This window comes from Solanum pennellii, chromosome 12 (assembly GCF_001406875.1).
Source record: "Solanum pennellii chromosome 12, SPENNV200".
In the NCBI taxonomy this organism is placed as follows: Eukaryota; Viridiplantae; Streptophyta; class Magnoliopsida; order Solanales; family Solanaceae; genus Solanum; species Solanum pennellii.
The window spans coordinates 82,333,578-82,349,142 of record NC_028648.1 but is presented as its reverse complement, the minus strand read 5'-3'; the positions used below and the strand labels follow the sequence as shown (position 1 = coordinate 82,349,142).

The 15,565-nt window shown below is 30.4% G+C and overlaps 3 protein-coding genes across 3 annotated transcripts; all 3 read right to left on the bottom strand.

The window, feature by feature from the left end:
• Positions 1-1,198: 1,198 nt before the first annotated feature.
• LOC107005279 (cell wall / vacuolar inhibitor of fructosidase 1-like) lies at positions 1,199-2,075 on the bottom strand. Its single transcript, XM_015203830.2, has one exon. It carries the CDS (start codon positions 2,005-2,007, stop codon positions 1,474-1,476), a length of 534 nt encoding a protein of 177 aa, XP_015059316.1. The 5' UTR covers positions 2,008-2,075; the 3' UTR covers positions 1,199-1,473.
• A 5,747-nt stretch (positions 2,076-7,822) lies between these two features.
• On the bottom strand, positions 7,823-11,860 carry LOC107005807 (nuclear poly(A) polymerase 3-like). The gene is made up of 10 exons (XM_015204460.2): positions 11,565-11,860; positions 10,938-11,015; positions 10,422-10,529; positions 10,258-10,320; positions 9,996-10,157; positions 9,771-9,884; positions 9,421-9,483; positions 9,020-9,325; positions 8,759-8,923; positions 7,823-8,531 (listed from the first exon to the last, which is right to left on the bottom strand). Exons 1-10 carry the CDS (start codon positions 11,781-11,783, stop codon positions 8,127-8,129), a joined length of 1,683 nt encoding a protein of 560 aa, XP_015059946.1. The 5' UTR covers positions 11,784-11,860; the 3' UTR covers positions 7,823-8,126.
• Positions 11,861-12,286: 426 nt separating this feature from the next.
• On the bottom strand, positions 12,287-14,578 carry LOC107005357 (F-box protein At5g49610). Its single transcript, XM_015203934.2, has one exon. The coding sequence runs from the start codon at positions 14,232-14,234 to the stop codon at positions 13,152-13,154; it is 1,083 nt and encodes a 360-aa protein (XP_015059420.1). The 5' UTR covers positions 14,235-14,578; the 3' UTR covers positions 12,287-13,151.
• Between the last annotated feature and the right edge of the window lie 987 nt (positions 14,579-15,565).

Sequence of the window (15,565 nt, the reverse complement as noted above, 5' to 3'; positions counted from 1 at the left end):
ATGAGATAGTGGGTTACAGAGTCCCACTCATCTTTAATGAAAATGACAAATTAGCTTTTCTTCTAGCTTTTTTTATTCATATTATAAATAACCTTAAAAGCATCATTACCAAAATTAATAAATAAAATATCTAAACACACTATCATTAATAATAATTTATTTAGTCAAATGAAACTAGTTACAAATAACATTTGGCTAATCTTCACTTCCACTTTATAAAAAGTCACAAAGGAAGAAGTTAAAAAAAATAAAGCTACTTATATTCCTTGATGCTTTATTCTCCCAACCACTCTAATATAACTTTTTATATATATATATATAAAAAGAACGATAAATTTAAAGTTGTTTACAAAGAAAATAAGATTAAGATGTGTTTATTTATATTCTGATGACAAGTAGATATGTGATAACATAATTTTTATTGATAGATTCATTAGTGCTTGACCGCGATATCAAAATGAATTTTAAGTATGCAAAGATTGTGTGGTTTAACGATCGATAAAGTGAGTTCAAATAAAGATTAATTTCAATCGTGATAGACAAATATGTGCTACCATTATAATTTGTTGATAATTAGTTCTCATGACATGTGATATCAAAACAATTTTAAACCGTCTAAAATTATGATATATATAACGATCAATAAAGTAAATTATACGAGATTTATTTAATTCTTGATGACAAGTATGGGCTAACATAACTTTCTTGTTGATAGATTAGTCCTTGATTATGACATTTTGACATCATAATAAATTTTAAACACCTCAAGATTATGGTCTAACAATTAATAAAAATGAATTAAATGAATATCGATTCAAGTCTTGATGACTAATAAATGATTTTTTGTTGTCGATTGATTAGAATCCTAGGTAAAAGTTGATTTAACGATTAATAAAGTGAGTTAAAATAACAAAGGATTTAAGTCTTGAAGACAAATATATGTTAACATAATTTTTGTTGATAGATTAGTGCTCAATTGTGACATTCCACACAATATATTATTTTGGGAGTTATCTTATAAACTTAAAATGCCAAAAAAACGTATATTCGATATTTATATTGAGAAATTAAAACGTATAATTTTTCACGTTAAAAAAATATAATACACAATTATGAAAATGATATATTTTTTTTCTTAAAAGAAAAATGAAAAATGAGTGAAAGCAAACTTATCACCTAATAGAATGCTTGCTTTGTATAGACGCATCAAATAATTGCTATTTCATTTAAGTGCATATTATCGTTACATTAAATAAAAATTAAAACACTAAGAATTTATATAAAGTTGGATTAATTCTCAATCCTTTATATACAAACACACACAATAAACAAAATACTAGAATATAAAAAAAAAATAAAAATAGAAAACTAGTATTGAAGTATTATTAAGCTTGTAACCTTCGTAATCTGATCCTTCTTTATATCTGGTTCACGTAACGAGAACTTCGTACACTGAACTATAAAATTTACTCTTCATAATAACATTCTAATTATGGATTTAGCAATTTTTGAGAGTTCAATTATGTCCCTAGTCATATTAGAAATTGGAAAATCCGATTTATTATAATAATTAAAACTAAACTCACAAGTTTGTGCTTCTACAACAACATCATCCATACCATCTTCAGCAAATTTAGGGACACCCCTCTTCAAGGCTTCAACGGCTACCGTTACATCGGCTCGTAGGACGGCGTTATATGCCACGTAACACTGGTTAAGTGGGACCCGCCACTTAGGGTTCGATTTTTCTAGCTCTTTTAGCTTTTTCATTATTTCTATAGACTTTGATTTCACTGCATCCACCATGATGAGGCCTAGGGTAGTTATATCATCACTACCCTCAGCCTCGTAGCTACGTGGATCGGATTCTAGGATTGAGAGACATAGGGAGTAGTATGGAGTCTCCCTACACGTTGCGTGTATGAGATTATTGTTGCTGTTGTTGTTGTTATCGTTGTTGAGTGATAAATTAGTGATTAACATCAATATGGGGAATAAATTTCTCATTTTTTAATTTTTTTTTTTTTGAGAATTGAAGAAAAATGAGAATTTGAAGAAGGAATATATATATAAGAAAAAAGCTAAAAAGCTAATGAAATATTAAAGGTGTTTGATTTTGTTTAGATTAGAAATAAAGCAATTGTCTTCATATATATATATATATATAAGGAAGGAAAGCGACCAAAGCAATTATGTGATTTAACTATCAAACGATTTGGTGCAATAGATGGAGTTACTTTTTTTTTTTTAATTAAAGGTTTCGAGTGTGAATATTGAGTACGGATAAATTCTTTGATAGGGAGCACTTTCCCCTAATAAAGACTTACGTAGCGCGAATTGAAAATAATCGAACTTAATACAGATACTATACACTAAATAATAAAATAAAAAAGTGTGGTAAAACCTTATTGAAATTACTAAATACTAAATTACTATATTGAATATTGAATATTTCGATATCATAATTTTAATATTATGATTCAATATGTATTTATACCTATTTTTTGGTATTCTGTATAGTATTAAGTCGAAATACACAAATATCGAAGTATGTAGTGTATGTTGTTGTTGTTATTATTATCATTATTGTTATTATTATTATTGTTGTTGTTGTTATTATTATTTTTATACTAGAATATATATAAAATATTACATTGGAACTTTGACTACTTTATATTAATTTTTTTTTGTAATTAATTAACGAAGGAAATTATTTGTACTTTCTTTAAATATTTCTATAGAGAAGTGTTTAAATGATATAATTGAGATATTTTTTTAAATTAAAGCCGATATCATAAATAAACTATGACTATCAATTTACTGTACCCCAAAATATCGAAATCAAACTTAAAAATATAATTAATTAATATGATAATGTAATAACTTTTTAAAAACCAAAATTATTATTGAACCAAGATTTCTAATACCGTATCATGCTCACTCCTACACCGAGATAAATGAAATTATAATAGATTTCATGCATTTAATCATATGATTAAGCAATACATAAGTGTATATTAGTTTAATCATGATTAATCAAGTGATTATATACTATTTATTTGTTTTTATCTTAGTCGAAATATTTTATTCCCAAATTGGTATCACTATGAAGAATTTTATTTCTTTAAGTCTCTGTATTTAGGGCTAAGTTTGTTTAATTAACGAAGTGTACAAGTTTTATTAACTTATGTGCACTAATCAAATAACAAAGTACTCTTAGAATCATTTACGACTTGAATTGATTACGTGTATGATTTTTCTATTTTTAATTTTAATTCGAGTTAGAATTTGAGAATATAAAACTTTTTTATTGAAAAAGAGTGTTACCTTTTAGTAGTGTATCAAGAAAACATTTAAATTAATCGAGTCACAATAAATTGATTCCAAGGTTTTGAAATCGAAAAAGTATCCAAAAATCAATAAAGACTTCATGAATCACCATTAAAAGGTGCTAGTCAAATGTTTTAATTTTTTTTTCTTAATTAGAGATTTAATTTTAAAGTAGCGAATGTGTTTTATACTTTTAGTAGTTATTATTTTATTCGGTTCAAATTTAAATTAATCAGATCAATAAGTACAGATATCAATATTTGATGAACAAAAATAATACTCAAATTACGATTTGATGCTCCTTACAACTCAAATCTCATTGCAGGGGTAAAAAAATTCATGAACTTTAAATTCTAACATCGTTGATATTTTTATATTTTCTTTAATGATAATTGATTTGACAACTTTGCAAGTTGGATCAAATTAAGGAATTCTATTTTTATTTTTAGTTTGAATATTGCTTAATATAGACATTACTACATGAAAACATGGCTTTTGCTTCTTGAAATAAACGTTTTTTTGTACACAATTTAAACCAAATCCTTTTGAAATTCTCATCTTTTGGGTATATCGAATATTTACATCAATTTAATAAATATACGATTTATATTTTTATAGATATAATTATTTAATTAATACATATAAATATATAATTACCTTATTTTATCACTTAAACATGATAAACTAGTCGAATTTAATTAGTATAAATAGTCTGTCCGGAAAAAATTGAGCATACTAAATGAAATTAATAGTTGATAAAAATGAAATTATTGAATATAATAAATGTGTAAAAACTCTTTATTTGGCTACATATATAATAAAAGTTCAATTAATTTTACTAATAACATAAAAATATAAAGTGAAATATAACTCTTTAATTTGTTCATTGGGCTCTATTATTATCGAGTCCAAAAATATGCATATCAACGTTTATAAAATTCTTCACTCTTCTGATTTCTCTTTCATTTCGTCATGAAATTCACCTAAGTTGATATATAAAATGGAACGTACCTTTTTTTTAGTAAAATCGTCTATTTAAAAGTCTATCAATTTTTTTTTGTTACATCAAATTTTGATTTGTTTAGTGTTATTTGATTTTCTAATTACGACGCGGTTAGCTACTTGTTGTGCCAACTAATAAAAGATTTTGGACCGTCAATTAATTGTTTTAATTAATTATATTCCTAATTAAATCATTAACAAACCATTTCTTGTTATTTTGTCACCAAATATTGTATTTCCCCTCTTATTTTTTTTATTTTTTATTTTCATTTTTCTCTATTTTGAATAACCTAGAAAGAAAAAAGAAGAAGATTAGTTATCATTTCTAATTAACGTTTATAATATAAATATAAAATATGATAAGGAATTCCGTTTATTGTCAAATCTTCAAAAAGTAGGATTAAAGTTTGATAAGAGTTCTAAATTTCGTTAATAACCGTCATCAATTTTATTAAGGGTTCACAAATTAACATACATACATATTTAATTAATTTTCTAGTTAATAAATATGGTCTACAGAAAAACTATTGGATTCTCCGAACCTATAAACCTCATCTAGCTCCGTCTCTAATTAATAAAACATTTGGTCTCCTAGTTATTAATCAATTCTAATTTTAATTTTTGTGGTATCATGAGATATACATATTTGATCTCTTTACTTATGAATAATCACATATTTCAGAATTATTAAAGACAAAAAGGTTTTTCTTTTGTTTTATTTATTCTTTCTAAAAATTATTTTATATTTACTGACTCCACTAATTTGACTCTATTACATAATCAATGGGATTTTTTTTTTTAAAAAAAACAATTAAGAAGATTAGTTACCAATAATTATTTTTTAAAAAGTTACTAGATATTTTAATATAGATGATGACATTTAGAAGAGTCGTTGAGTTGATTGAAGCTGTTGAAGGATTAATTAAATTAATCATAATTAATAATGACATTTTAATTTTTAGTGCCTTAATTATTTGTGATTGTAAAAAAAATTGCCTTTAATGAAAAATATCTTACTTAGTGGGTGCAACTTGTTTACTTTTAAGTAAGTAATTATATCATCCAATGACTTATATATTCCAAAAAATGGCATCTTTTCAAGTGATTTCTTGCACCCCTTCATCCGAGATTCGATATTCGTATTGAGGTTTGAATGAATTATATTCACATTGAAAAATTTCAAAGTGTTCCATAATAAAACCGATTTCTTATCAAAGCTTGAATTGATGAGCGTAGACCTCTAGACTTTTTTACCTATAAAAGTAAATCAATTTTGAGGATAAATGATTTGGAGTACTTTTGTTTCTTTTCTCACTCGATATCGGACATTTACATTAGAGCTTGACTAAATCTTGATTTGCACAGAAAAAGATCATATGAAAGATAAAACACTTCGTAACAAAGACAATTTCATACTCAAAGCTCGAACCAGAATCTCTACTCTTTTACATAAGATATAGGGATAATGAACAAGTACCTCCTCAACCTATGCCCGAAATTTTAGATACACACTTATACTATACTAAGGTCCTATTACCCCTGAACTTATTTTATTAATAATTTTCTACCCCTTTTCGACCCACGTGGCACTATCTTGTGGCACCAACGCTGATTGACTTTTTTCTTCAAGCTAGTGCTACGTCGGACGAAAAGGGGTAGAAAATTACTTATAAAATAAGTTCAGGGGGTAATAGGATCTTAGAATAGTATAAGTGTGTCTCTGGAATTTCAGGTATAGGTTGAGGGGATACTTGTGCATTTTCCCTATGATATATAAGTAAATTGACCACTTTTGACAGTTACTATTGTCTAATGATTATTTTTTTCATATTCAATATACGCTGATCTTATTAATTTGAATTCACTTCTATAGAGTAGAAAGCGTTCTTGCTAAAAACTCTTTTTTTTTCCTATTCTCATGACTTAAACTTAAAATCTCTAATTTATTATCTTTATTTACTGTAATTATTACCGCCCACAATAAAATATCTCAGCTAGTTGGACAACTTGCTTAATTCAAATCAAAGATTATCATAATCTAAACAACTTAAAAATGACACATTCTCAAAGTGGTGTCAAATTGCCACTTCTTGGCATAAATATGTCTATCATATACATTAAACCATAGACTTGTGACATTATACTATAATTTTATTTATATTCATGAAATTACACTTACATTTTGGTGTTAAACATTTGCCCAGTGATATCGCTAATTAAATATGAATAAATCACGATCATCAAACTATAACTCACGTATTCAGTTTCTCTTTCAATTTAACCTTTTCAATAAAAAGGAAGTAAAACAAGGTACTAGAAGAAAGAGAGACGTGTTGAGTACCAAGTAAAATATTTTTTTTAAAAAAACATATTTTTAAAAATAATAGAAAAAAAAGAAAAGGTATTTTCCCCCTTTTAATGATATTTCGGCATTTGGTTGCTAGAAAATGATATATTTTCTAGATGGAAAAGAGTCAAAAAAGCCCCTGAACTATATGAAATAGACCACTTATATCCTTCGTTTCATTTTGGGATTAAAAATGCCGATGCTGTTATTCTAAGAGATCACAAATACCCTCAAGAGTTGACACCTCAAAATTTTATTAACGTGGCAAGCCACATGGGACTAATCATACACTTAAGCATTGCCAACTAGGATTCACTACAATAGAACTAGACCTTTAGCAGCGACAACATTCGCCATAAAAGCCCAGAAAATCTTTACTAAAACTTTTTAACATTAAATTCTAGTTTTGTGTTTTTTTTTCATTGTTTTTAAAAGGTCAAATATAATATCGATTAAGTAGGAATTTGAGGACACTGTATGTCTTATTTTTATGTCATATGTAAATGTATAAAATGTACAATGATGCATTATATAGAAGGAGATTTGAATCGAAAAGTAAAATTGATGATTTTTCGTAATAATATTGGATATTTTTAATATTGATATTGCAAGTTATTTATTTTAAAAAATTAGGTTGCAATCGAAAATTAATTTATCATATTTTTTTTGTTGAAAAAATAAGTTTTACTAGAGAATGATTGTTGGAGCCTTATTCACCACTAAAAATCACTCATAACCTTTAGTGATAATATTTTGGGATTTTGTGGCGACTTTGTCGCCACTAAAGGTCAAGTTCTATTATAGTGAATCTTATTTGGCAATGCTTAGGTGGAGGGATTAGTCTCATGTAGCTTGCCATGTTACTAAAAAGTTCGGGTGTTAACTCATGACGGTATTTGTGGTCTCCTGAAATAACAACGGGGGTATTTTTAATTTCAAAATGTAATAAAGGATATAAGTGGTCTGTTTCGCATCGTTCAAGGTCAATTTTAATTCTTTTCCATTTTTTAGAAATATATTTTCCTTCGTACCAAACAACCATCTATTAATACAAGAATCAATCAACCAATATTTCTAAAATAAGGAAATAGTAAATAAATAATTAAGGAACTATTCTTTTAAAAAATAAATCAAACAAGGATAAGAAGAATAATACTCCCCTTTTCATTACATCAATATTCAATTTTTCTTTACATTTTCTTCCATCAATCAATTCAATAACAAAAAAAAATGTATTTGTGATTTGTGAGGATCAAAAGTTACAAAATTAATACAACACAATACAATGCAAATGTACAAAGTTTCTTCATGTTCTCTATATGTGTTATCCACAAATATGTTCAAAGTGTCAAACTCTGTATCTACTAGAAATATTCTTGTTATTGCTTCGACTCAGTATTTCCCAAATGGTGGATCCCGCTCTAATATCTCCGAGTAGCACAACGCCCTATCCCCCAGCACTAGGGAACTCGGGATTTTCGTTTGTAGGCAAGTAATCACCAGCAGATTCAGCACAATGAGGTTTATACTTGGGCTGTGGAGGAGTTTTTTTTCGATTGCCATCAACAACCCTCCAGCATGGCTTAGAGTTCTTTCGTTCGAGAGCATTAAGCTGATCAGCTTTTTTAGGCAACTGATATGCTTTCACAATCGATAACTTCATCGTTCCAGTTGAGACTTGATTCAATCCATGATCGATGCTCTTCAGAAAGTACTCTTCCACGAGATCAGCGTTTATTAGATCAGCTCTACCAGTTGGTAATCCCCAGTAAAAGATGACATTTGGCTCTGATGCATCTGTGTCAACATATTCAGTTGGATTCGGGTCACAAAAACCCAATAACTCCTCCAGCTGCTCGGAATGAAAGAAAGTCTAGTTACGAAAGAACTAAAAATACAATGCTACTTCTCGTAGACAAGAAGACAGAACAAACATGACTGGAATGTCGTATGCAGGAACAAGTTTGTCTCCGACTCTCACTGGTGTATAAGATTTTAGTACCTACTCGGTCCAGTAAAATGTACCAGCCAATATCTAGTGATGATACCTTTACGAAAACAGAGAAAACAGGGACATACCTTGACTAGTAAGCAGCGAAAACGTGACTTGACCCAACCTACCCAGTCTCCTAGCTCATCTTTGTCACAAGCGGAAAGGAAAATTTTAACGAATAGTCCATATTTTCTTGAATAAGGAAAAGGCTCAAAAAGGATATTCCAATCAAAATCTGGGCTTAACATATCCTGCAAGTACATTACATAAGTGAGCGTTACGGAGAAAAACATAACGACTAAAGAGGACTAAGGGAATGAGGGGTTATATTCGAAATGATCATATACCTTAGTCAACATATGTCCTCTTAGGAACTCTGTCCTGATTTTATAGAATGTGCTTCGGGTTATGTTGGAATGACAAAATTCATACGGGCTGCATGGTAACTGGATTGGCATCCACGAGACCTTATCATGAGTCGGAATGAATGGCCTAGCTATCTGGTCTTGCAGAATTACGGGAGTTGGCCAAGGCCACAAGGCAAATGTTTTGAACAGAAGTAAAATGAGTGCGCTTAAGCTAGCACTTGGATGTCTTTGGCAAATAAATGCTGAAAGCACTGCCAAGTGAATTCCTCCGAAGAATCCAAGCAACTGAAGGTTATCGCATCATTAGATTTGATTCGAGGTAAAGAAAAGATAACGATAACATGAAATATAGGAGGAGAGTGAGTCCATGAATCTCTTACATTTGCATAAACTCCACGTCTTTTAGCCCATAATTTGATGCAACGCAGCACTGCTTGGAATACCTGTAGCAAATCAACCAAGAATGTAATAGACGGAAACTATCACATAAAGTCAAACTAAGGGATCCCCGTCAAGCATGCACCGTCAAACCATGCTATTTTTATCAACTACTCCCTCCGTTTGAATTTGGTTGTTTTACTTTCCTTTTTTAGTAACTCTTTAATCACACGACATGTTTAAGACCCCAAGATTCAAAAGTCTTTTTTACTTTCTTAAACTCCGTGCTGAGTCAAAATCAGACAAACAAATTGAAACAGAAAGAGTAATACAGATTGACATTATTACTTGCCTCTATGTTTGGCACAAGATGTAGAATGCTCCTATTGGCACGCACACCGGACAAACTTTTCCAGCTTGTGTCGTCAATATTCTTAAGGAAGAACGGATTAAATACGTCCACATTCTAGATATAAAGAAAAAACCAATTAGATAGAGTAATCGTATAAAAGGAAGAAATTTAGCACGTTTGGTTAACAAGGTCTCTTTCACTTGAACTATAGTCAAAATAACGCACCTCGGGGATAGATATTACTTTAAGTCGTGCATAGGGAAGATCAATGGATATCCCATCAAATTTGAATCGCATTAGAGGTACTTTTGCATCCTTGACACAGTGTATTTCTGATACTTCGGGCCTGCTTGCAAGCATGTTATGCAGAACGATGAAAAAGTCTTCCTACACGAGGCACAACGAGATACACATAACAAGTAGCATTATAGGCATTGTACAACCTCATTTTAGAATCAAAGAAGCTAAAAGCGGAAACAAGACTCACAGCTATAGTGGCAAAGTAAGGACCAACACACAAAGCATCAATATCTGACTCTGAATTATAAACCTGCAGAAACAAGCGGAACAGCTCTTATGCTGCAACAATTTGTCGAAACAAAAAAAAAAGAAAAGGGAAAACCAAAGGAGAGCTTATGAAACTCGACTTACTCCTAGACCATACGATCCATATGTCAATATTGTCCCAGAGGCAAACTTAAGGTACTTTTTTGGAAGACCTCGTTGGTAAGTCACCGTTTTAACCCACTCCACTACTATCTGCAAAATAATAACGAATAAATGCTTTGAAAACTTTTGTAGCTCACTAGAATCTCGAATGAAATCATATAATTAGTTAACGTAATGGAAACTAACCCCTAACATAAAACATTAAGATTGACAAGTAACTGAAAATTCTCATTTTCCCGAGTTGTTTACTTCACATTGAACCAATTTACATAATCAAATCAATAACTATACCTTGTTAGCATGTCAGCAGTTGCAGAGCCAGAATTTTCACTAAGGAGTTCAATATACGAACAAGTAAACACACAACGAACCAAAAAGGAGGTTCAACAATGTATAAACAATGTAATTTTCCATTAAACACGACATTCCATTCATACAAAAAAAGCAAAAAATGTATATCAAATATATATAAATCTAAATTATATTTTAAAAAGGAACCTTTTTGAGCTTGTCAATAGCATTTCTCCTCTTCATTTCCTCTTCTTCACAAGGCACTAAACCCTCATTTACCATCACCTTCAAAATATAATTAACACCACATTAATCATTAAACAACACAAATTAACTACTCGAACTTTCACTTTACTGCTCAGGATTCGATTCTCCACCTCGTAATTCCCCCTTTCCATACTCCAATTTTTTTGTTAAAAGAAAAACATCCCTAAACAATAGAATCTCACTAGCTCGACTACCCAAACTTACACCTTATTGGCCAGGATTCGATTCCCACCTCGTGATTCCCTCTTTCCCTACCCTTTTTTTTTTTAAAAAAAAGAACAGCCCCAAACAATAGAATCTCACTAACTCAACTATCTGAACTTTCACCTTATTAGTCACGATTCAATTCCCCACCTCGTAATTCCCCCATTCCCCTACCCCAATTTTTTTTAAAAAAAGAAAAGAACAGCCCCAAACAATAAAACCTTACTAGCTCGACTACCTGAACTTTCCCCTTATTTGTTAGGATTCGAGGCGGATCCTCGCCTCGTAATCACCCCAAAATGAGAAGAAAAGAAAGAGGAACAAATATTCACATAAGAAATAGATATTAGTAGAAACTAGTACCTGAAGCAGGGACATTGATCTTTCAATTTCCATTCTCAAAATCACATCTGGGTTTGGTTGAAAACCCAGAAATATTTGTGGGTTTTGATTGAAATCCCTAAATTTTTGAATATTAGAGTTTGCCAACCCAATTTGTGTTGTGGGTCGGCATGATAAAGGATGATTAACAGCTCCAATAAGATCAATAATGATTTGGGTTTCAAAATTATCAAATTCCATGCACAAATATCAACAATTAAATTGAAGAATCCTTGAGAATCCCTCAAGAATCTAGAAAATTACAATGAAAGGATCTCCAAATATTGAGGAACTAACAAACTATAATAACGGGTGTTAAGGCCTTGTTTGGTTATCATTTTTTTTTAAAAAATAATTATATTGTGTAATAAGTATTAATTATTTTATGGGGGTATTAACTAAGGTAACATAAAATTGGACGATTGGTAAAATATATTTTATAATCGCGTTAAGTTGGTGCAATAAGTAGTATCGATGTACTTAAATTGTTTATCGCAATATGATATGTGAGCTATAGTATTGGGTTTGTTTATCGTGATTTACATGTATGAAGTATGATTTGTAAGCTATAGCACGAACGCGATATATACTTTTAGCGGCGATTATATGTGTTTTTGATGTTGACATTATTTGCCACTAATACTAACTTTTAGCTGCGACTATAAAACCTATATAATGAGCCAAATTACAAAGGAACAGAAGACTTCAACAGTACAATAAAATGACTATTTCATATCAAAATCAACCATCTATGATGAACTGAGGTTCCACAAGATATACATACAACAGTATGACAAAAGATCAATACAATGACTGCGGAGAGAGACGAGAGCTCGACTAGTGACAGTGTTATGTGCAACAGTTGAATAGAAAGATGTACACGAGCCTCGGATCAATGGCAGGGAAAGAGGCGTGGTGCTACGAACCATAAAGGCAAGGTTGAGCTTTCCTTTACAGAGTACATCGCCTTCCATACTCGGCTGTTTCTTTGATAAATCAAAATCTGTGGTGATCTCGTAGTTCTTGGGGATCCCAGCCAAAACCACCTTCGAGGTTCCACACAACATAGACAGTATGGCAGAATATCAAGACAATGACTGCTCGAAACTGCTGATGGCATTATGTGCAACAGTTGAATAGAGAGATGTACACGAGTCTCGGATCAATGGCAGGAAAAGAGAGTGCTTGTTAAGGCGTGTGATATGAACCATAAACACACGGTTGAGCTGTCCTTCACAGAGTACATCACCTTCCATACTCGGTTGTTTATTTGATACTAAAACCTGCTTATGTACAAGGTAAACAAAGCTGTGATTTTGACTTATCTGGAAGTTGCCCGGTGCCATCCCTCTAATGCATTGAAGACTTACTTTGTCAACAATTTGTCATTCTCCCCGATAAGGGAACATATAACTGACAATATCCTAGCCGAAACCATCTTTGAGGTTCCACACAGTATGCACAAAATGACAAACGATAAAGATGATGCCCAATATAAGAGATAGGAATTAAGACTAACGATAGCATTATGTACACAATTTGAATAGAAAGATGTATACGACCATCGGATCAATGGCATGAAAAGAGAGTGCCTCTAAAGGCATGTGCTGAGAACCATAAAGGCAAGGTTGAGCTGTCCTTTACCGAGAACATCTCCTTCCACACACGGTTGTTTCTCTGATAAACTAAAACCTGCTTATGTGTAGCTAGGTAAACAAAGTTGTCATTTTGACTTATTGGGAAAATGCCCGGTACCATCCCTCTAATGCATCTAAGGCTAACTTTGTCCACCATTCGCCATTCTTCCTTATCGTAATCCTCCATTACCCAAATAACCATCCAAGCCTCATATATCTGAATAACAGACAATCGCCCATCCAATTCCAACAAATAAACACGACTCCTAACTCCACAACTAATTTCATGAGGCAACTGAATTTTTCTCCAAACATCAGTACCCAAATCAAGAACAAGCATACACGAACAACTATCCGTCAACCAATGCAATCCACCATTAATAAACACAACTTGATTCTTATTCATATGTGTGAACTGATCATCCTGCAACGACACAAACTTCCTCCATTTGTTCAACTCTGAATCATAAACCATACATATAAACGTCTTCTCAGGACGATGACCAAACGACCTATGATAACCAGCTAAAACCACATTATACTTTTGTTTCATCAAATCACAACCCAAACCAACAAGACTAGCCTCACCATCCGGATGAAACCGAGTAATAGGCCTTTCCCTACTTCTTGGAAGCAATTTATATTCTCTAGTCAATGGATTACAAACATAATAAACACCTTTATCAGGTATACTAGACAAACATAACAATCCATTACAACAAGCTCTAACTTTGACCCTATCTTTTACAAAATCCAATGAAAATTCAGAAACTCCTTTTAAATTATCAACACAAATCAAACTAGATCTTGATTCTGATGAAGGTTCACTAATCTGAACAAGCACCATAGGATTCTTAACTGACAGTTCATTATAAAGATTTGTGAAATATTTATCAGATATCAATTTATACCAAACTTTACACACAACTTTTGTCTTAAAAACTGATTTAACAGGCAATCTAGCAAGAATCTGAAGAATTACCTCATCTGGGAAAACCCCATATGGTGAATTCATCTCAAATTTGGTTTTGGGGTCAAAAAATGAATTTTTTTTTACAGAAATGGAGGAAAGACTCAACCTTTTTCACATTTTTGAGATCTTTTTGCAATTTGATGAAGATGGGGTTGTTGAATTAGCTTGAAAATTGAAGAAAAACATGGATAATCTGTGAAATTGAAGAAAAAAATGAAGGAAAAATGGCTACCAATTTCTAAAAAATGACTAATTCTTGATTTTGTTTCAGAATAGATGGGCCTTAAAAGGGCCCTTTTGTAGTACAGTTTCCTTTTTGGGCTGATGATATATAAAACTTTGCTTTATTTACATAAATCTAACTTATTTACGTAGTCATTTAGATTTTATTTCTATTTTCAAAATTTGTGTAACTATAGCTCTCGAGGAATTACTCTTTTGGATAAAGTTAGATTCATATTCTTAACTTTACAGACAAAACATGTGATTATCGTCTAACATTGACAATAGCTTACATAATTTTAAACCACGTGTTATCTTGACATCTCTTTGCTTACAAGGCAAGATTAAATAGAAGGTTTCGTGAAAAAATCGTATGGCACAGTATAAGACTTTTCGTTGTTTAATGTTTTTTATAAAAATTTTAATTTATTTAAAACAATCTTTAGACCATGATCTATAAGATCTATAATTTTCTTAAAGAAGGCTGATGAATTTTGATAGTGATTTGCTAAGTCTGATAATATTATTATTATTTTTTAAAAATAATCCACTTGTTATTGATTGAAATATAAACTAAATAATAATTAAATAAATAACCATAAAGATGATGTTTTTTAATTTATTTACTAAATTGATCTTGACTTCCATATGAATAGGTATGCTTGAAGAACATAGGCAAGTCTTATCATATATTATTAAAAGTGGGAAGCTCCCAACTTTGAAATTGAATTACTATTTTGTCCTTATACTGAGTTAAAATATTATATGTCTAATTAATTATTAAATAGTTACATCTTATCTTTTTTTCCTTTTCATAATATTAATTATTATCTCTTTTATTGTTCATATCTAATTCAATTAATTTAAAAGGTCCTTAATAGTCTATTTAAGAAATTTTGCATTTTCATCACCCTTGAGAATCCGATTAGAATTTGTACAGTTGCATGCATTTACCTTAGTGATTTTATATTTTTTTTTTATGTGTTATATTAAGTAATTCAAAATACATGATTTTTCTATTAAATATTTTTATATTATAAATCAGTTATAAGTCTTGTCACATCTATATCTATATATATATATATATGTATGTATATATATATATATATATATATATATATATATATATGTATATATATGTATGTATATAT